The 21,823-nt window shown below is 46.7% G+C and overlaps 1 protein-coding gene across 6 annotated transcripts in view; it reads right to left on the reverse strand.

Annotated features, from left to right (window-relative positions):
* Window positions 1-21,823, reverse strand: part of ank1 (ankyrin 1) — a 208,595-nt gene that overhangs the window by 146,896 nt on the left and 39,876 nt on the right. Inside the window, exon 1 of one of the 6 annotated variants that reach the window (XM_033014025.1) lies at window positions 9,137-9,265. The exons of the other annotated variants lie outside the window; for them this stretch is intronic. Coding sequence (XP_032869916.1) covers window positions 9,137-9,160 — 24 coding nt within the window. The 5' untranslated portion in view covers window positions 9,161-9,265. Of the gene's footprint in view, window positions 1-9,136; window positions 9,266-21,823 lie in introns of those variants that run through there. 6 annotated transcript variants of the gene reach the window in all.

Consider the following 21,823-nt stretch of genomic DNA (forward strand, 5'->3'; position numbering starts at 1 on the left):
ATCACCAACTAGCGTGTAGTCCTGACCTACCATCTACCTCTATGGAGCCGTCGGACTATCTTTAATCGGACTTTACTGGATTTTATCTTGTGCTAAACGCTATTTCCTTTATCCAGTATCTGTGGACACTGTGGACGGCTCGATTGTCTAGGAGTGAGCTCAGTATCGTACAAGTATTTCTGAAGGTTCAGAAAGGGAGTCATAAATTTCTGAATAAGGGGTGAATGGAAAAGCTTCAGTGCAGCAAAGCTGTTGCATTTTCTGCTGCACAGTATCGGTTCTGCTTTCCTCTTGGGAAGAGTTGGTGCAATAAGCCATGTTGTACACCAGGGCCCAGACTGCATCAATACTGATGCGGCAAGCTGCACAAGTCAATGGGAATAAATTCCCTGTGCAGCGGAGATACTCGCAGTGTAAACACAAGTGATCAAGCACCAGGTTCTAATGTCCGTCCAAGGTGGTGAGAGAAAATCTATCCTCGCAACCAGCGTAAACGCCGTGACATAAGTAAATCAATACCATTCGCTTGAGACTGCGGTAAACAGACGCGACAGAAAATGCTGCTCTCCTTACACACACACAGACACTCAGAGTAAATACCAGGGCTGCTTTAAAATGGAGATTCTGGGATGGCTGCAACTCATTCATCGTAGATTAGAAAGTTGAAAAAACTTTCTCCACTACACTCAGTCTGAAGAAGGGTCCCGACCCGAAACATCGCCTATCCATGTTTGCCAGGGCTGTTGCCTGACTCGCTGAGTTACTCCAGTATTTTGTGTCTTCCCTAGGTAAACCAGCATCTGCAGTTCCTTTTTTCACACCTCCTTCTGTTACTCATTTTGAATGATCAACCATGATCATATTGAATGGCGGTGCTGGTTCGAAGGGCCAAATGGCCTACTCCTGCATCTATTGTCTATTGTCTAAATATATCCACCCTCTAGCCTGCATTTTGCTTGCTCTTGCTCTAGTCTACTGCAGTGCCTGGCTTTGGGAAAATCTATTCCCCCATCGAGTGTCGAACTCCCTATTGCATGAATGGTTTGCTACTATGAGGTTATTCCTCAGACCACACAGTTCGAGAGTTGTATAAGAAAGAACTGCAGATGGTGGTTTAAATCGAAGGTAGACACAAAATGCTGGAGTAACTCAGCGGGAGAGGCAGCATCTGAAGGGTCTCGACCCGAAACGTCGCCCATTCCTTCTCTCCAGAGAAGCTGTCTCACCCGCTGAGTTACTCTCAACCTGAAACGTCACCCATTCCTTCTCTCCAGAGATGCTGCCTCACCCGCTGAGTTACTCCAGCATTTTGTGTCCACAGTACTAGATTTACCAGCTTATTCTTATCTGGCCGTTTTCGTGACACCAGGAATTAGTATTCTAGTGACTCTCTTCCTGCTGACTCCAGCGTCTCATTCATCTCTTGGCTTCAAACCGTGATGCAGCACTGGAGTTGTGATCTGACCAGACTATTAAAATCTGATCATTATCACCTCTGATTTTTATTCTACGCATATCAACACGCTGCCACTATATCCATGGACTCTCCCAGAGTGGAACATCCTTTAGGACACCACCAGGTGTGCACCAAACTTACAAAGGGCCTGTCCCACTTGGCAATTTTTCCGGCGACTGTCGGCATCATTGACTGACGCATCAGGTCACCGTAAAATTCGTGGCGTGGTGCAGCGTGATGACGTACGACGCGCATGTTTTTTTCAAGTGTCGTGACATTTTTTTTGGTCGCCCCTGGATTTTGAAACGTTCAAAATCTTTTGACGACACTGATATGACGCCGGCAGTCGCCGAAAAAAATCGCCAAGTGGGACCGGCCCTTCAACTGTTCAAGTCACAGCTCGGCAACTTGGACATGGATCATCTCACCAAACTTGCCCAGGTAAAAATCTAAATAACCCTTTGGCAACCCAGTGCCCATGCGAGCGCGACCTGAATGAATGAATGAATAAGTTTATTGGCCAAGTAGTCACATACAAGGAATTTGCCTTGGTGCTCCGCCCGCAAGTGACAACATGACATACAGTAACAGTTACGAATGACTCAGAAAACACTAAATATTAATAATAATAAAACATTAATGATAAAAGTTAGGAATGACACATAAAACATTAAACATTAATAATAATGCACAAGATAGCCCAGCGGTTGGCGGTTGTGCAGCAAACATGCAGCAGCAACAGCAGATATTGAGATTTGCAGGTTGCAACTTTGCAAGTGAGATTCCTCAAGCGCTCACAGTTGTACCCTTTGCATTGTAACAACCGTTCATCAGTAGAGGGCAGGTGCAGAGCAGCGGTGGAGTTACTGCCTTATACAGCACCAGGGAACAGTGTTCGATCCAGACTATGGGTGCTGTCTGTACGAAGTTTGTACGTGACCTGCGTGGGTTTTCTCCGGGTGCTCCGGTTTCCTCCCACACTCCAAAGACGTGCAAGTGTGTGGGATAAAAGTTACTCGGTAAAAATTGTGAATTGTCCCGACCGTGTCTGACACTGCCGGCGCTAGTGTGTGGGGATCGTTGGTGGGCATGGACGCGGTGGGCCGAAGGGCCTGTTTCTGCGCCGTGCCTCTAAACTAAAACTTGTAACTAGTAACTGGTTGTCTGTCCCGTGGCCTGTGAGAGCTCTGGTCACAGACAGGACGTCTCATCGTGCTACAGCCAGCTCGTCAGCACTCTTTCACCCTTTTTGTTCACCAGCGTCACGCTTCAGTGTTCACGGCAGGATCAGCAGCGCGCAACAATGCGTCTCATCCCCAGACCCAAACTAAAATAAAGTGCCCATTGTTGTACTCATTGGATGGGGCACCAGCTATTAATTGAGGCTCAACAAACCAAACAGCTTCTCTCTTGGGAGGGGATTAGTGCTGTTCTGCTGTTTCCTCGCTGGCCTGCCTGTTGGCTTCGGGCCAAGTTTCTAACCGAGAGCGGTCCACGGTGGCGCAGCGGTAGAGTTGCTGCCTTACAGCGCTTGCAGCGCCGGAGACCCGGGTTCGATCCCGACCACGGGCGCTGTCTGTACGGAGTTTGTACCTTTCCCCCGTGACCGCGTGGGTTTTCTCCGAGATCTTCGGTTTCCTCCCACACTCCAAACACGGACAGGTTTGTGGGTCGATTAGCTTGGAATAAATGTAAAATTCTCCCTATTGTGTGTAGGATAGTGTTGATGTGCGGGGACCACTGTCCGCATGGACTCGGTGTTCCAAAGATCCTGTTTCTGCGCTGAATCTCTAAACTGAACTAAATGAAACTAAACCGAGTCAAAGGACGACCAAAGGCAGGACCCATGTCTCTCACAGATACCAACAAAACGTTGGAGTAACTCAGCAGGTCAGGCAGTATCTCTGGGGAAAGGACTAGGTGACGTTTTGGATCGAGACCCTTCTTCAGACTCCAGCACCTATTTTAAAATATGAATCCACCTCACTGCTTAAACCATTGCATATTTTACATTCACTCTTATTTTTCATCAAACATCTCATTTCCTAAATAGACAGAAATGGACAATAGACAATAGGTGCAGGAGTAGGCCATTTGTTCCTTCGAGCCAGCACCGCCATTCAATGTGATCATGGCTGATCATCCCCAATCAGTGCCCAGTTCTTGCCTTCTCCCCCGCTATCTTTAAGAGCCCTATCTAGCTCTCTGATAATCCTCCCCTGAGCTTCATTAAGTTAACAGCAACACAATAAAGGTAACCTTGACAATCAATCTGTGTGTGTGTGTGTGTGTGTGTGCGTGTGCGTGTGCGTGTGCGTGTGCGTGTGTGTGTGTGTGCGTGTGTGTGTGCGTGTGTGTGTGTGTGTGTGTGTGTGTGCGTGTGTGCGTGTGTGTGTGTGTGTGTGTGTGTGTGTGTGTGTGTGTGTGTGTGTGCGTGTGTGTGTGCGTGTGTGTGCGTGTGTGTAAACAATGCTGTACTGCATCATGAGGTTGTTTGGATGATTGCTAATTAATTGCCAGAGAAAATTCCTGCATTCCTGAATATTACCACCATGGGATGTGACAAATGGAAGCCAGGATGTATAAGTAGGAACTGCAGGCGCAGGTTTAAACCGAAGATAGACACAAAAACCCGGAGTAACGCAGCGGGACAGGCAGCATCTCTGGAGAGAAGGAATGGGTGACATTTCGGGTCAAGACCCTTCTACAGATATCGCTTTCCCCCCCACCATTTCCCTCTTCCTCTTCTCCCTCCCAAAAGTTCACGTTATAGTATTAGGCCATTCGGCCCATCGAGTCTACACCACCATTCAATCATGGCTGATCCCTGCCTCCACATCCCATTTTCCTGTCTTCTCCCCAAAACCCTTGACACCGGTTCTAATCAAGAATTTGTCTATCTCTGCTTAAAAATATCCACTGACTTGGCCTCCACAGCCCACTGTGGCAATGAGTTCCACAGATTAACTACCCTCTGACTAAAGAAGTTCCTCCTCACCTCCATTCTAAAAGAGCGCCCCTTAATTCTAAAGCTTTGACTACTGGTCCTAGACTCTCCCACCAGTGGAAACATCCCATACCACATCCACTCTATCTATGCCTTTCATTATTCTGTAAGTTTCAATAAGATCCCTCCTCAACCTTCTAAACTCCAGAGAGTAGAGGCCCAGTGCCGTCAAACACTTGCTCATCATACGCTAACCCACCTAATCCCCACTGTCTCCTTCCACCTACGTAGTCTGAGGAAGGGTCTCGACCCGAAACGTCACCCATTCCTTCTCTCCAGAGACGCTGCCTGTCCCGCTGAGTTACTCCAGCATTTTGTGTCTCTCTTCAGTTTAAACCATTTCACCATTTTTAGATCATCACAGTGAGGAGATGTTGGAGATCCACTGTGATGGGTGTTTATGTAAACTGTGTTGAGTTTGGGTCTTGGGTTTTTTTGCAATGTAAAACTGTAGAAAATGCAATTTCGTTCAAACCAAGTTGTTTGAATGACAATAAAAGGCATTCCATTCCATTCTATTATATTCTATTTCCTTCCTACACCTATATTACTTCCCCTGGCATCACCTTTCACAAGCCAACTGTGTGAACAAAGTGAGGCCACACGTGTACTGGAGTGATGTTACCTCATATTTCGCTTCAGTAGTTTATAACACAATGGTATGAACTTTGAATTCTTCAATTTTTGGTAACTATCCCCCCCTCTTCCCCCCCCCCCCTCCTCCCCCGTGTCCCATTCGGATATTCACCTATTTCTCCTCTCTTCCATCTACATTCCTTCCTCTAGCTTCACAATTCGCAACTCTTCCATTCTTTTGTCTCACAACTTCCGTCTTTTCATCTCTGGCAGTTGTCCAACCATCTGCCTATCTGCCCACACTCCTACATTTCTATCAACCTATTAACTGCCAGACATTCCCTACCTGCCCCTCCTCTCTTCCAGTTTTCCTTCCCCCTCTCCCCCCACCATCAGTGTGAAGAAGGGTCCCAACATGAAATATCACCTGTTCATGTTCTCCAGGGATGCTGCCTGGCCCACTGAGTTCCTCCAGCACTTTGGGTCTTTTCCCCCCATTTCATGCCTCTTCTCTCTCACACCTTCTGTATTTTCACCTGTGGCCTTTGTCCAACCATTTGCCAATCAAACCCCCCACCTCTCCCTCACCTGTATCCACCTATCACTCGACATGCTTTGTCCCGCCCATCGTAGCTTTCTTCCAGCTTTCTTCCCCTCCACTACAATCAGTCTGGAGAAGAGTCCCGACTTGAAATGTTGCCCATTCATGTTCTCCAGAGATGCTGCCAGATCTACTAATTTACTCCAGCACTTTGTGACTTTTTCTGTACTGAAGGATAATTGTGCATTTCATCAGCTTAAGCCAAAATAATCGAGGTGATTTGTTGAGATGTTATTTTATGCATCTTCTGGATGAGCATGTTGCTGGCAGGCCCCAGCCTTGACTGTTGATACCGAGTTGTCCTTGAAAAGATGATGGTGACTCATGTTCTGCAACCACGGCAGTGCTGGTGGAAGCTCTGCCCATTGAGGAGGAACCCCCAAGGGTTTGGACCCAACAAAGATGTAGGAGCACTGTGTGTAGCAACAAACTGCAGATGCTGGTTTAAGTCGAAGATAGACACAAAATGCTGGAGTAACTCAGCGGGACAGGCAGCATCTCTGGAGAACATGAATGGGCCACATTTCAGGTCGGGACTCTTCTTCAGGCTGATTGTAGTGGAGGGGAAGAAAGCTGGAAAAAAACATAGAAACATAGAAAATAGGTGCAGGATTAGGCCATTCGGCCCTTCGAGCCTGCACCGCTATTCGATATGATCATGGCTGATCATCCAACTCAGTATCCCATCCCTGCCTTCTCTTCATACTCCCTGATCCCTTTAGCCACAAGGGCCACATCTAACTCCCTCTTAAATACAGCCAATGAACTGGCCTCAACTACCTTCTGTGGCAGAGAATTCCACAGATTCACCACTCTCTGTGTAAAAAATGATTTTCTCATCTCGGTCCTAAAAGACTTCCCTCTTATCCTTAAACTGTGACCCCTAGTTCTGGACTTCCCCAACATCGGGAATAATAAAAGGTAGGCGGGGCAGGACAAAGTCTGTCGAGTGATAGGTGGATACAGGTGAGGGGGGGGGGGGGGGGTTTGGGAAATGGAGTGAAACGGCAAAAAACTTGGGGTGGGAGATTGCAACCTTCACGTGATCCGCCCTGTTTCGACAAATGCAATCAACCTGGCGTGCACAATCAAGGAAGGTCAAATAGAACAAGTTGTCCTACAACTTTAGGCCGTGCACGCCATACGCAAGAACGTCACCTACGCACTTATTCCAGAGATGCTGCCTGACCCGCTGAGTTACTCCAGCAGTCTATGTCCATCTCACTCACAATAATACCCAGTACATTTTCCTTAGAAACACGACATATGACATATGTGCTATTGATTTACTTCAATTCAAAAAGATACACATTCCAAGAGTTCCTTGGATTAATTTTTACACCTTCTCATTCCATTCAGCCAATTTTGGCTAGCCACTGGGAAATGATGCATGACCTGACCTCCTTACATCACCATGGAGAATACTATCTACCTCATTGGAGATCCTCGGGGCTATCTTTGATTGGACTTTACTGGTTGACCTTGCACTAAACGTTATTCCCTTTATCATGCATCTATACACTGTAAATAGCTCAACTGTAATCATGTATTGTCTTTCCGCTGACTGGTTAGCACGCAACGGAAGGATTTCACTGTACCTCGGTACACGTGACAATAAACTAATCTAAACTATCAGTTAACAAGGCTTGTCTACATAAAACACAGAGAGGGGCTAAACCACAGTTTGGATTTGGGGCTCCTGGTTACTTGATGTAACTAAGTTTAAGAAGGAACTGCAGGTGCTGGAAAAATCGAAAGTAGACAAAAAATGTTGGAGAAACTCAACGGGTGAGGCAGCTTCTATAGAGCGAAGGTGACATTTCTTCACTGATGTGGGGGCGGGGGGGGGGGGGGGCGGGAAGAAGAAAGGAAGAGGCGGAGAGTGGGCTGTGGGAGAGCTGGGAAGGGGAAGGGAAGGAGGGAGAAAGCAAGGACTACCTGAAATTGGAGAAGTCAATGTTCATACCGCTGGGGCGTAAACCACCCAAGTGAAATATGAGGTGCTGCTCCTCCAATTTACGGTGGGCCTCACTCTGGCTACAAATAAATAAGTGATCTGTTGTCTCGGTACAGCACCAAGGTGGAGATAGGGGCTGGCTGGTTTTTCTGTACTTACAAAATCTACAATTAATTGTGCGGGAACTCTCATGAGTTCCATTCCATGTTAAAGGAAGTCTGTCATCACATGAGAATAGGAGCTGGATGCAATAATTGAACATGATAAACCTCTTCCCATTGCTTCCATTGCCTGTTAACTATCCGGCCACTGTAACAGACCCTCTAAGAGTGGACATCAATGGGACAGATTCCGCAACGCACCTCATATTACGCTTGGGTGGCTTACACCCCAGGGGTATGAATGTTAACTTTGCTAACTTCAAGTAACCCTTGCTTTCCCTCTCTCTCCATCCCTCCCCCTTCACTGTTCACCGACCAAGTCTGACTGTCCCTCCGATGACATTGCTCACCTGTCTGCTTTGTTGCTAGCTCAGCGTTTGACCTGTTTTTACAAAATGTTAAATGGTCAGCTCGACATAGATTACCAAACCTACACCAAGCCCAATCCAATTCGGAGTAGACGAGGGCATTCGATCCAATTTGAGATACCAGCTGCCAAGACAGATGTGTACAGCAATTCATTCTTCCCCCGCACAATTAAATAATAATAATAATAATGGTTGGGATTTATATAGCGCCTTTCTAGATACTCAAGGCGCTTTACATCGCATTATTCATTCACTCCTCAGTCGCACTCGGTGGTGGTAAGCTACTTCTGTAGCCACAGCTGCCCTGGGGCAGACTGACGGAAGCGTGGCTGCCAATCTGCGCCTACGGCCCCTCCGACCACCACCAATCACTCACACACATTCACACACAGGCAAAGGTGGGTGAAGTGTCTTGCCCAAGGACACAACGACAGTATGCACTCCAAGCGGGATTCGAACCGGCTACTGGAAGCATGGAATAGTCTTCACCCTACCATAGTTACACAACCAGACGCAACTAAATATAAGGTAGCTCTTCTTCTCCAAGAGCCCTTCAGTTACACCCTCTGCCACCTCCAGTTTAAATTCCATTTGGAATATTTTGGAGAACCAAGAACCAAAAACTATCTATTCTATATTTTCCTTGAACCACATCTCTTTTGATCTCTTACACACCCTTGTCTCTGTGACTCCCTCTCCCCTGACTCTCAGTCTGAAGAAGGGTCTCGACCCGAAACGTCACCCACTCTTTCCATCCCGAGATGCTGCCTGTCCTGCTGAGTTACTCCAGCATTTTTGTGTCTATCTCAATGTTCTTTAAGTTTAAATTAGCACCGTTTGAGGAAACGCACAGTCATTGTCCCTGAAATTGAAACTTTTATTTTGATTTTCTGAGCAATTTTTAAAAAACTAGCTTGGTGTTTCACAACCCATCTGTGCCCGAATCTCCTATTCTCTCTCGTACAGAACCTGACTTCACCCACGACCGCAGCAGAAAAGGCCGTACTCACTCTCCTGAAGCAGGCAAAAGACATTCCAGCTCCTTGCGAATGATTCCAGCATTAGACCTGCAGGAATCGGGACATGTCAGCGTGGACACAGTCAGCGAGACCAACTGCACATTTCACGTCTTATCTAAGGGCACAGCCGAGGAACACTCAACTTTATCAAGCCCAGAAGGCTGATGTCCTATCACTGGGCACATGCGTCAGCGAGTTGGCTCATTATCTGTCCCCTCCTCGACACAGAGGCAAGCACAACGAACAAACATTCAAAAACATCCAGTCTAACTCAAGCTCCTTTCCGATGGAGTCCAGAGAAACAGGCACTTCCACCATTTCTCCTAAAACCCACACAGCCAGGTCACGGGGAGAACGTGCAAACTCCACACAGACAGCACCCATAGTTGGGATTGAACCCGGGTCCCCGGCGCTGCATTTGGCTGTAAGGCAGCAACTCTACCGCTGCGCCACCATGACCTTGGCTCTATTGACGACAGCTCTTGAATGTACTCAATAGCTAGGCTTTAGGGAAGGGGAATTCTAAAGATAGAGCCTCAAAGCCTGATCTAACAAACTTCTGCCTCACTGATCACTCCACACGCAGTTCGGAGAAGTGCGTAGACCATGCCACAGAACTGTGTATTTTTAGCTGCTGGGTTTTAGCTCTGAGCATTGACGGAGCAGTGAGTGACCCATGAAGCACATGAAGCCCATCGGATGCAAGAGGAGAAGACAAAAATAATCTCCCTCTCTCACAGAAACAGGAAGTTGGAGAATCCAGACCAATCTTTCCCCTGTGTAGTTTCCCGCCACTCTACACTGGACCACTTGGACAATGCGATACCATCCAATAGATCGTTATTGATCCCAGGAGGGAAATTGATCTGCCAACAGTCATAAACACAAGGTACATGAAACTTGAAATTATGTGATGAGTGTAAAGGATTGGGGGTGTGCAAAGATTGGGGGGGGGGGGGTCAAAACACACACGTCAGGCTGTTGTTCATAGATGACAGTTCAGTATTTAACACCATCATCTCCTCCAAGCTGGTTATCAAGTTCACAAAACTGTGCCTCTGCGCGTCAGCATCAGCGTCAGACACCCGGGTTCGATCCTGACTACGGGTGCTGTCTGTACGGAGTTTGCACGTTCTCCCCGTGACCTGCGTGAGATTTGTGGAAAGTGCCCAGGTTACAATTGACAGCCCCAGCTCAGTCAAGATTCAAGATTCAACATGCAAGAGAGTTTATTGTCATGTGTCCCAGATAGGACAATGAAATTCTTGCTTTGCTTCAGCACAACAGAATATTGTCGGCATAAATAAATACAGAACAGGTCAGTGTGACCATATACCATTGAATATATATATATATATATATATATATATACACACACATAAATAAGCAGATAAAGTGCAATGTGCTATTAATGTTCAGAGTTTTGTTTGAGTTGAGTTTAATAGCCTGATGGCTGTGGGGAAGTAGCTATTCCTGAACCTGGACGTTGCAGATTTCAGGCTCCTGTACCTTCTACCTGAAGGTAGCGGGGAGCTGAGTGTGTGTCACACTCTCCTCTCTTAGAAAATTCACGTTCCCTGTCAAAGCTAAAAGGCCAAGGTTTGCACTCGAGTGCTGTACTGCCAGAAAGTCAGCTTTCAGATGCTGCCCGGATGATCATTTATTTGTTCATTGTCACGGGTACCGAGTGTATAGATACGGGATAAAGAGGATAGCGTCTGATAACAACTGGGAAGAAATTGTTTAAGAAGGAACTGCAGATGCTGGAAAATCGAAGGTACACAAAAATGCTGGAGAAACTCAGCGGGTGCGGCAGCATCTATGGAGCGAAGGAAATAGGCAACGGTTCGGGCCGAACCCCGGAAGGGTTTCGGCCTGAAACGTTGCCTATTTCCTTCAGTCTGAAGAAGGGTTTCGGCCCGAAACGTTGCCTATTTCCTTCAGTCTGAAGAAGGGGTTTGGCCCGAAATGTTGCCTATTCCTTCGCTCCATAGATGCTGCTGCACCCGCTGAGTTTATCCAGCCTTTTTATGTAGCAGGGAAGAAATTGTCCCCGAATCTGTATCTATACACTGTAAATGGCTCCATTGTAACCATGTATAGTCTCTGCTGACTGGATAGCACGCAACAAAAGCTTTTTAGCGTATCTCTTATTTTTGCAGTCTTGTGCTTTTAGTCGGTTGCCTAAAGGGCCTGAAAGGCAGTACAGGTATCTCCAAACCAAAAACTAAAATGAATAAGGCACTGACTCTGACTTCCACCAGAGGGAGCTAAGCTGAAGGAGAGGACAGGCAGCATCTCTGGAGAGAAGGAATGGGCGATGTTTTGGGTCGATCCTTTCTTAAGCCTGAAAGTCAGGGGAGAGTGAGACACGGAGATATGGAAGGGTAAGGTGTGAGAAGAGAGTGTTCTCCTGCCTTCTCCCCATAACCCCTGATACCCTGACTAACCAAGAACCTATCAATCTCCATCTTAAAAATATCCATTGACTTGGCCTCCACAGATTTCTGTGGCAATTTAAGGGCTCTCCTTAATTCAAGAGCTCTCCCGAGTTAAAAAAACAAACCTAACTCGTGGTAAGCACGTAGAATGTACGTAGCGGGTACGTCGGAGCTCGGGGACGTCTCTTAGCGGCTCGTAACGCTAACGGCAGGTGCTCGGGAAACGAGGTAAGCTCGTGAAGACTCGTGAAGATTTTTCAACATGTTGAAAAATGTCCACGAGAGCCCCGAGTACCTACGAGCGGCCATTACCGTAATTCTCCGAGTTCGAATCAGGGGAAACTCGGGAGAACTCTGGAATTAACTCCTACAGTGGGACAGCCTCATAAATCCATAGATTCACCACCCTCTGACGAAAGAAATTCCTCCTTTCGAAAGGAATGTCCTTTTATTTTGTAGCTGTGGCCTCTGTTCCTGGACTCTCCCACTGGTGGAACCATCCTCTCCACATCCACTCTATCCAGGCCATCTTTCTTTGTGTTGCGAACTTCGCGCCTGTACTCCAATAATCTTATCATCCAAACATCCACTGCACTCCAGTCCAATGTGTACAGGAACTCATCCATACCTACCAAGACGCCCCATCTAAGCTCATCCCATTTACCCACATTTGGCCCATATCTATTGGAACAGCTCTGGGCAGTATGTGAGAGCAGTGTGACATATGTAGGAAGGAACTGCAAATGCTGGTTTACACCAAGGATAGACCTAAAATGCTGGAGTAACTCAGCGGGACAGGCAGCATCTCTGGAGAGAAGGAATGGGTGACGTTTCGGGTCGAGACCCTTCTTCAGACTACTAAAGATGGGGGAATGGGGGGCTAGAAAACAGGTAATTGAAGAGACCCATTCCTTCTCTCCAGAGATGCTGCCTGTCCTGCTGAATTACTCCACCATTTTGTGTCTACCTTGAATGAAAGCAGTCAATGTGAATGATATAGGAAGTGTTATATGTCAGACATTTCCAAGCATATTGATACACTTTTAAAAGATAAAAACTGTAAAAAGCTCCAATTATCCACCATTCACTGCCTGACACTTTAATTACAGCCATCTTGATGCCAGAATTTCATGTTGAGTCAATTACATTTCTGAATCCAATTAGCAACAAATGTTGTTTAAAATACAGCCTCTTGTTTTAATTATTAAATGAGTAAATGGGTAAATAGCTGTGCTCTAAGCGTGCACACGGGTAATATTTAAAACCTCAACTTGATAAACAAAAATAAATCAGATGGTGAAGCAGAGTTATTGATGGGGTAGGCAGTCAGAATATTTTATTCTCAGGGTGGGAATAGTCAAAGACTCGAGGGCATCGCGTTAAGGTGAAGGGTGTAAAGATTAAACATGGAGGTGGAGAGGATGTTTCCATTAGTGGGAAAGTCTGCAACTAGAGGTCATCGTTCTCTGGGGAACATGGGTAGGTGACGTGTGTGTGTGTGTGTGTGTAGGAAGGGAGTGCAGATGCTGCTTTACTCCAAAGATAGACACAAAATGCAGGAGTAACTCAGCGGGACAGACAAAGGAACGGGTGACGTTTCGGGTCGAGACCCTTCTTCAGACTGAATATCACGTGTAGCCTGAAGGAGTAACATGGGCCCAGTCTGCCACCCTCCTCTTCTCATGTTCTGCTCCATTTCACCGATGTTTCAAGACATCCTTGCCTTTATCTTCGCCTCGCTAATGAGAAAGTGTCTATCTATGATAAATTGGATCCAAATCTGAGGAAGGACACCAAATCTGAGGAAGGACATTATTGCCATAGAGGGAGTGCAGAGAAGGTTCACCAGACTGATTCCTGGGATGTCAGGACTGTCTTATGAAGAAAGACTGGATAGACTTGGTTTATACTCTCTAGAATTTAGGCGATTGAGAGGGGATCTTATAGAAACTTACAAAATTCTTAAGGGGTTGGACTAGCTAGATGCAGGAAGATTGCTCCCGATGTTGAGGAAGTCCAGGACAAGGGGTCACAGCTTAAGGATAAGGGGGAAATCCTTTAAAACCGAGATGAGAAGAACTTTTTTCACACAGAGAGTGGTGAATCTCTGGAACTCTCTGCCACAGAGGGTAGTCGAGGCCAGTTCATTGGCTATATTTAAGAGGGAGTTAGATGTGGCCCTTGTGGCTAAGGGGATCAGAGGGTATGGAGAGAAGGCAGGTACGGGATACTGAGTTGGATGATCAGCCATGATCATATTGAATGGCGGTGCAGGCTCGAAGGGCCGAATGGCCTACTCCTGCACCTAATTTCTATGTTTCTATGTTTCTAAATGGAATGGGAATGGAAGAAGTACTCTGTGGGTCCATGGGGTGGCAGTATTGTGCAGAGTCCTTTGGTCATTCTGAGAGACATTGTATCACCGTGTAGGAGGGAACTGCAGATGCTGTTTTACACTGAAGGTAGACACAAAATGCTGGAGTAACTCAGCGGGTCGGGCAGCATCTCTGAAGAGAAGGAATGGGTGATGTCCCAGGTCGAGACCCTGCTTTAGACATTCAGATGTTGTATCACCCACTGGCTAGATGTTGTTCTGCCAAACTATTTCCCCAGTGGGATTAGTTCAATCCACTGGAAATAGCCCGTCTTGAGAACCTTCCATTGTGGAAAACACAAGGAACCCTTCGGGTTTCGGCCAAAGCGTTGCCCTTTTCCTTCGCTCCATAGATGCTGCCGCACCCGCTGAGTTTCTCCAGCACTTTTGTCTACCTGGTGAAACATATAACGCTGTGGCTCAGGAATGCTGGTGAGGAGTTCGGGGGGGGACTTTTCATTATGCCCTTCAAAACAAGACACACACGACATTCCCAATCCGAGCAGCAACATGTGCTGCATAGCGATTGGAGTGATTTGATTACAGTATTGACTGCATGCTGCGGTTCCTGCAATCAGCCAGAGTCTAGGTGACTGATGATGGTTTAATCCTTCCCCATGGAGAGGCTACTCAATCTTCCCACAATGTAATCTAACAAGGACGAGTGGCATTAGTGAAGAAACGAGCATTAGAATAAGTCAGAGGAGACTGGTGCTTTGCAGGGATTGGTGGCTGAAATTCATCCTTTAACCCCACGAGGGTCAGCTTGCTTGATGGTCCTTTTGACCCCTGTCCCAATGTTGGGCGAGTCCAGAACCAGGGGCCACAGTCTTAGAATAAAAGGGAGGCCATTTAGAAACATAGAAAAATAGAAAATAGGTGCAGGATTAGGCCATTCGGCCCTTCGAGCCTGCACCGCTATTCGATATGATCATGGCTGATCATCCAACTCAGTATCCCATCCCTGCCTTCTCTCCATACCCCCTGATCCCTTTAGCCACAAGGGCCACATCTAACTCCCTCTTAAATATAGCCAATGAACTGGCCTCAACTACCTTCTGTGGCAGAGAATTCCACAGATTTACCACTCTCTGTGTAAAAAATGATTTTCTCATCTCGGTCCTAAAAGACTTCCCTCTTATCCTTAAACTGTGACCCCTAGTTCTGGAGACTGAGGTGAGAAAATACTTTTTCGCCCAGAGAGTTGTGAATTTGTGGAATTCCCTGCCACAGAGGGCAGTGGAGGCCAAGTCACTGGATGGATTTAAGAGTCAGATAGAGCTCTAGGGGCTAGTGGAGTCAAGGGATATGGGGAGAAGGCAGGCACGGGTTATTGATAGGGGACGATCAGCCATGACCACAATGAATGGCGGTGCTGGCTCGAAGGGCCAAATGGCCTTCTCCTGCACCTATTTTCTATGTTTCTAACATATGTAGGACAGCGTTGGTGTGCGGGGATCGCTGGTCGGCACGGACTAGGCAGGCAGGAGGGCCTGTTTCCCGCTGTATCTCTAAACTAAACTGAACAACTAAAGAAGGGGGATTATCATATTGAATTTTATTCCTGTATAAGTATTAAAAATAAATAATCCAGTAGATTTTAATAGGTAAATGGTCTGTGAAACAGCCAAATTGTTGAAATGTCTTATTCATTGAGATACCCTCAGAGATGTGAAGGACTTCGTTCAGCCTCTACTAGACATATTTCTCTACAATTTCAATCCAGATCAAAAAAATGAAAAATCTCAAATAAAATCTTAATTCACATCACGTTGGGGGATTTTGTTTTAAACCTCATTTATTTTTAATTTTGCTAGTGGTTGGAAATATCTTGTTCGGCTTTCAAATTAGCCTGCAATACAAGTGTACTCTCAAGAAAAAGACATCATTTATCACATAAGCTGTGACAGCTGTAAGTATTCCAGAAAATATAGCATTGAGGGGAAATAAATCTGTAACGAGAGGCACAACAGTAGCCTTTAACACAGTCAACCATCCCAAACCACTCGCTAAAACTCAAACATTATTAAACCTGGCACCAAACTACAAAGGAGGATTCAGGCCAAAGCCCAAAGAGAGGTTCAAGAACATCAGAACAATAGAACCATTCTACATTTCCCATTCCCAATCCGACCTCTCTGTCCTGGGTCTCCTCCATTGCCAGCGTGAGCAACAGCGGAAATTGGAGGAACAGCACCTCATATTCCGTCTGGGGTCCTTGCGTCCTTATGGCATTAACATTGAATTCTCCCAATTTGGCTAGCCCGTGTTGTCTCCTCCCCTTCCTTAACCCTCTAGCTGTCTCCTCCCACCCTCCCATCCGCCTGCCCTCGGGCTCCTCCTCCTCCTCCCCTTTTCCTTCTTTCTTTCCCCACCCCCCATTAGTCTGAAGAAGGGTTTCGGCCCGAAACGTCGCCTATATCCTTCGCTCCATAGATGCTGCTGCACCCGCTGAGTTTCCCCAGCATTTTGTGTACCTTCGATATTCCAGCATCTGCAGTTCCCTTTTGAACACATCTGCTTTGATCTGACGTTTTCACACCTTACCCTTCCATATCTCTAGACTCCCACTCATTCTAAGAGCAGAATTAGGACATGCTGCAGGATGAAAAGAGCATAGGTCAGTTTAGTTTATTGTCACGTGTACCGAGGTACAGTGAAAAGCTTTTTTGTTGCGTGCTAACCAGTCAGCGGAAAGACAATACATGATTACAATCAAGCCATTGACAGTGTACAGATACATGATAAGGGAATAGCATTTAGTGTAAGGTAAAGCCAGTAAAGTCCGATCAAAGATAGTCCGAGGGTCTCCAACAAGGTAGATAGTAGCTCAAGACTGCTCTCTGGTTGTGGTAGGATGATTCAGTTGCCTGATAACAGCTGGGAAGAAACTGCCGCTGAATCTGGAGGTGCGTTTTCACGCTTCTGTACCTTTTGCCCCATGGGAGAGGGGAGAAGAAGGAGTGGCCGGGGTGCGACTGGTCCTTGATTATGCTGCTGGCCTTGCCGAGGCCTTAAGGGAGTCAGACAGGGACTGTCCAGAGAACAATTGGTAATGAGAGGACTGATGAGCAACAACCTCATCAGGAACTTCACATGGTCAAGGGAGCATGCTGACCGGTTGCATCGTGGCTTGGTTCGGCAACTTGAGCGCCCAGGAGCGGAAAAGACTACAAAACACTGCCCAGTCCATCATCGGCTCTTGACCTCCCTACCATCGAGGGGATCTATCACAGTCTATGCCTCAAAAAGGCTGGCAGTATCATCAAGGACCCACACCATCCTGGCCACACACTCATCTCCCCACTACCTTCAGGTAGAAGGTACAGGAGCCTGAAGACTGCAACGACCAGGTTCAGGAATAGCTACTTCCCCACAGCCATTCTTCTTCTTCTTGCGTATGGCGTGCACAGTCTAAAGTTGTAGGACAACTTGTACTAATTGATCTTATTTGATTGTGCACGCCAGGTTGATTGCATTGGTTGAAACAGGGTGGACCATGTGAAGGTTGCAATCTCCCACCCCCCCCCACAACCATCAGGCTATTAAACTCAACTGAACAAATCTCTGAACATTAATAGACCATTATCTGTTTATTTGCACTTTATCAGTTTATTTATTCATGTGTGTATATATTTATATAATGGTATATGGACACACTGATCTGTTCTGTATTCATGCCTACTATATTCTGTTGTGCTGAAGCAAAGCAAGAATTTCATTGTCCTATCTGGGACACATGACAAACTCTCTTGACTTGACTCTTAAAAATACCAAGGACAAGGCAGCTTCCGACCTGCTGGCGTTGACGAATGATAAACATTTTGAAAGTCCTGCGATATACTGATGCCATAAATGCAAGATTCTGATGGGTTGGATGATGAGGGAATGTGGTGACAGTGATGAATGGGGATCTCGCTTACATGAAAGACTCACACCTGTGAGCTGAACAGATGTGAGTGCTGATGGCAGAGCTCAAACAGGGCCAGCAGGAGACCAGCGCTGATTCACGGCCACACAAGGCTTCAGCGCAAGGAGGCTTGACCTCGACTCGATGGAGAAGGTCATAAAGCTACTCTGGAAATCAGCACCACCCTGTGGACAGCAGCAAAGAATGGATGTGGGTTTGGTACTCGTATGCAAGTTTACTATATCAGTAGTTTAGTTTGAGTGTAGAGATACAACGCAGGAACATGCCCATGGGACGGAGCACCATGTCCGCACTGACCCGTGATCCCTGCACATTAACACTATCCAATACACACAAGGGACAATTTCTACATAAATGTCGAGCCAATTAACTGACAAACCTGTACGTCTTTGCAGTGTCAGAAGTAACCGAAGATCTTGGAGAAAATCCGTGCGGTCACGGGAAGAATGTACAAACTGCGCACGTAGCCACGATCAAACCCAGATCTCTGGCGCTGTAAGCGCTGTAAGGCAGCAACTGTGTTGCCACCATGTAGCCCCAGTATTATTGTCAATGTGGTTCATTTAGAGCATTAATTGGTGATGTTCCTGCATCGGAGGGATGTCAGCTCCACGCGCCGGGCGATCTGACCCCGGGTCGAGGCTGGTCGAATCTTCTGTGTCATTTGAAGCTTCCCGACATCGGTCTCTACCGGATACTGCGAGCTCCTCGATGGTGAAATCCGCAGGTCGCGGTGGGAGCGTCGATCCCAGGCAAGGGATCAGCTCCGATGGTAAGTCCACATCCCCACGGTGGGGATCGCAGTCAGTCCCGAGCAAGGCCGCCAGCTCCACGATGTTAGGCTGCAGAGCGACCGGAGATACGATCCGGAAAACAATCGCATCTCCGGCAAGATAAGAGATTGGAAAATAGTTTCCCCCGACCACCTCCCCCACTCTTACAGTCTTGCACCCACATTCACACTCACTCTCTTACACACAAACTCACTAACACACAAACAAACTTACAGACATGCACACTTTTACACACCCGCTCTTACACAGACTTACCCACATACACACACGCACACTCTCTCACACACGCACACGCTCACACACGCACGCACACTCACACACACACACACTCTCTCACACACACAAACAAACTTACAGACACGCACACTTTTACACACCCGCTCTTACAGACTTACCCACATACACACACGCACACTCTCTCACACACACACACACGCACGCACACTCTCACAAACACACACTCTCTCACACACACAAACAAACTTACAGACACGCACACTTTTACACACCCGCTCTTACACAGACTTACACCCACATACACTCACACACGCACACTCTCACACACACACACACACACACATACTCTCTCACACACACAAACAAACTTACAGACACGCACACTTTTACACACCCGCTCTTACAGACTTACACCCACATACACACACACACTCTCACACACGCACACTCACACACACACACAAACTCGCAAACAAACGTACAGACGCACACACTTTTACACAACTGCTCTTACACACTTTTACACACACACATACACTCTTACACACACTCTTACACACAATCTCACTCACACACACCCATTTTTACATGCCCACTTTTACACACACACACATATTATTTTCATTAAAAATTCCAGGCACTGATTTACTGCTAGAGAAGATGCCTTGGTTTTAAAACAAGAATGTGAGTTGTCACAGATAGATGTCTTTGTGCCTGCTGTTTTGGGCAACGTTAAAATACTGCTGACGTGGGTGATTTTACTGCAGCACTTCAGTCAGTCGGGACCAAGGATGTCGTTTGCAAGGAGATAACTGCTGACTACATAGCATTGAATGAGATTAGCACCTCAGACTCAGCCACAGCTGCAAACAGAATCAAAATCCATATTTAAAACCAGCAGAGAGTTTCCAGTCTCTGGTGATTAGTATTTTCAGGACATGGTAAATGAAGTAGACCTGAAGAAGATCTAGCGCACAGATTTATTGTCAGTCTTTCCATTTCATCACTCTCAGCATATTTTTCCCCCTGGTCTCTGCGATAACAAGTTATCCACTGTGCCTTGCCCAAGTTCATGAGTTGTAGGTGTAGAATTAGGCCATTCGGCCCATCAAGTCTACAGGTTTAAGGTGAGGGTGAGAGACATGTAGCAAATGTTCTCCATAATCTGAGCAAAGACATTCTTGCCATAGAGGGAGTACAGAGAAGGTTCACCAGACTGATTCCTGGGATGGCAGGACTTTCATATGAAGAAAGACTGGATAGACTCGGCTTGTACTCGCTAGAATTTAGAAGATTGAGGGGGGATCTTATAGAAACTTACAACATTCTTAAGGGGTTGGACAGGCTAGATGCAGGAAGATTGTTCCCGATGTTGGGGAAGTCCAGAACAAGAGATAAGAGGGAAGTCTTTTAGGACCGAGATGAGAAAATAATTTTTTACACAGTGGTGAATCAGTGGAATTCTCTGCCACAGAGGGTAGTTGAGGCCACAGTTCATTGGCTATATTTAAGGGGGAGTTAGATGTGGCCCTTGTAGCTAAAGGGATCAGGGGCTATGGAGAGAAGGCAGGTACAGGATACTGAGTTGGATGATCAGCCATGATCATATTGAATGGCGGCGCAGGCTCGAAGGGCCGAATGGCCTACTCCTGCACCTATTTTCTATGTTTCTAAATGCGGGCTGGTGAGACTAGTGTAACTGGGACATTTTTGGCTGATGTGGGCAAGTTTCCACACTGTATCACTCTATGACTCCATCTAGATCACCAGCAACATCTCTAATTTATTTTTTCCCCTGACTATATCAGTCCAAAGCAGGGTCTCGACCCGAAACGTCACCTATTCCTTTCCTCCAGAGATGTTGTCTGGCCCACTGAGTTACTCCAGCTTTTCTTGTCGTTCTTCCTTCTTGTTCTCCAACTCAGATAATTCTGGACAATGGCGTGTTGATCCTGATCAGGTGACCACCTGCTCAACTCTCTGATCTATGATCTACGACCACCACCAACACCATTCTCCATCCTCCAGGGACTCTCCTGGCTGGCGAAGAGCTCCCCCTACACGTGCCCATAAAAGAGCAGCCTGTACAGTTCACAACTGCAGAAGCTTAAAGCCACCCGCCACAGTTTTAATCCGTTCAACCATGGGCCCTGCAAGGGACAAAGCCATTCATTTCCAGCACCCAAATGCTATAGGAACTCAGCGGGTCAGGCAGCATCTGTGGAGGGAATGAATAGGTGACATCTTGGGTCGGGTCTGTACTAGCTGGTGTCTCCATTTCTAGCACCTAACATTTACCAAAATGTTGCATCACTAGACTTTGCAAACTAATTGTTCTCTGTAACTTGGTCACAAAGGTGCAAGTGCAAACTAAAGGGTGGTATATTTACACTAGGTGAGTGTAGGTACTGTGCGGGTGCTGTGTAGGTGTGTGTGTGTGCGTGTGTGTGTGTGTGTGAGTGTGTGTGTGTGTGTGTGTGTGTGCGTGTGTGTGTGTGTGTGTATGTGTGTATGTGTGTACGTCTGTGTGTGTACGTCTGTGTGTGTTTGTGTGCGCGCGCATCTGTGTGTGTGTGTGTACTGTGTGTGCGCCTGTGTGTATGGCTGTGTGTGAGTCTGTGTGTGTACATCTGTGTGTGTGTGTGTGTGTGTGTGTGTGTGTGTGTGTGTGTGTGTGTGTGTGTGTGTTTGTGTGCGTACATGTGTGTGTGTGTCTGTGTGTGTGCGTCTGTGTGTGTACGTCTGTGTGTGTGTGTGTACATGTGTGTGTGCATCTGTGTGTGTGCATCTGTATGTGTGTACGTCTGTGTGTGTACGTCTGTGTGTGTGTGTGTGCGCGCGCATCTGTGTGTGTGTGTACTTCTGTGTGTGCGCTTTGTGTATGGCTGTGTGTGAGTCTGT

Source organism: Amblyraja radiata, chromosome 39, assembly GCF_010909765.2.
Source record: "Amblyraja radiata isolate CabotCenter1 chromosome 39, sAmbRad1.1.pri, whole genome shotgun sequence".
NCBI lineage: Eukaryota > Metazoa > Chordata > Chondrichthyes > Rajiformes > Rajidae > Amblyraja > Amblyraja radiata.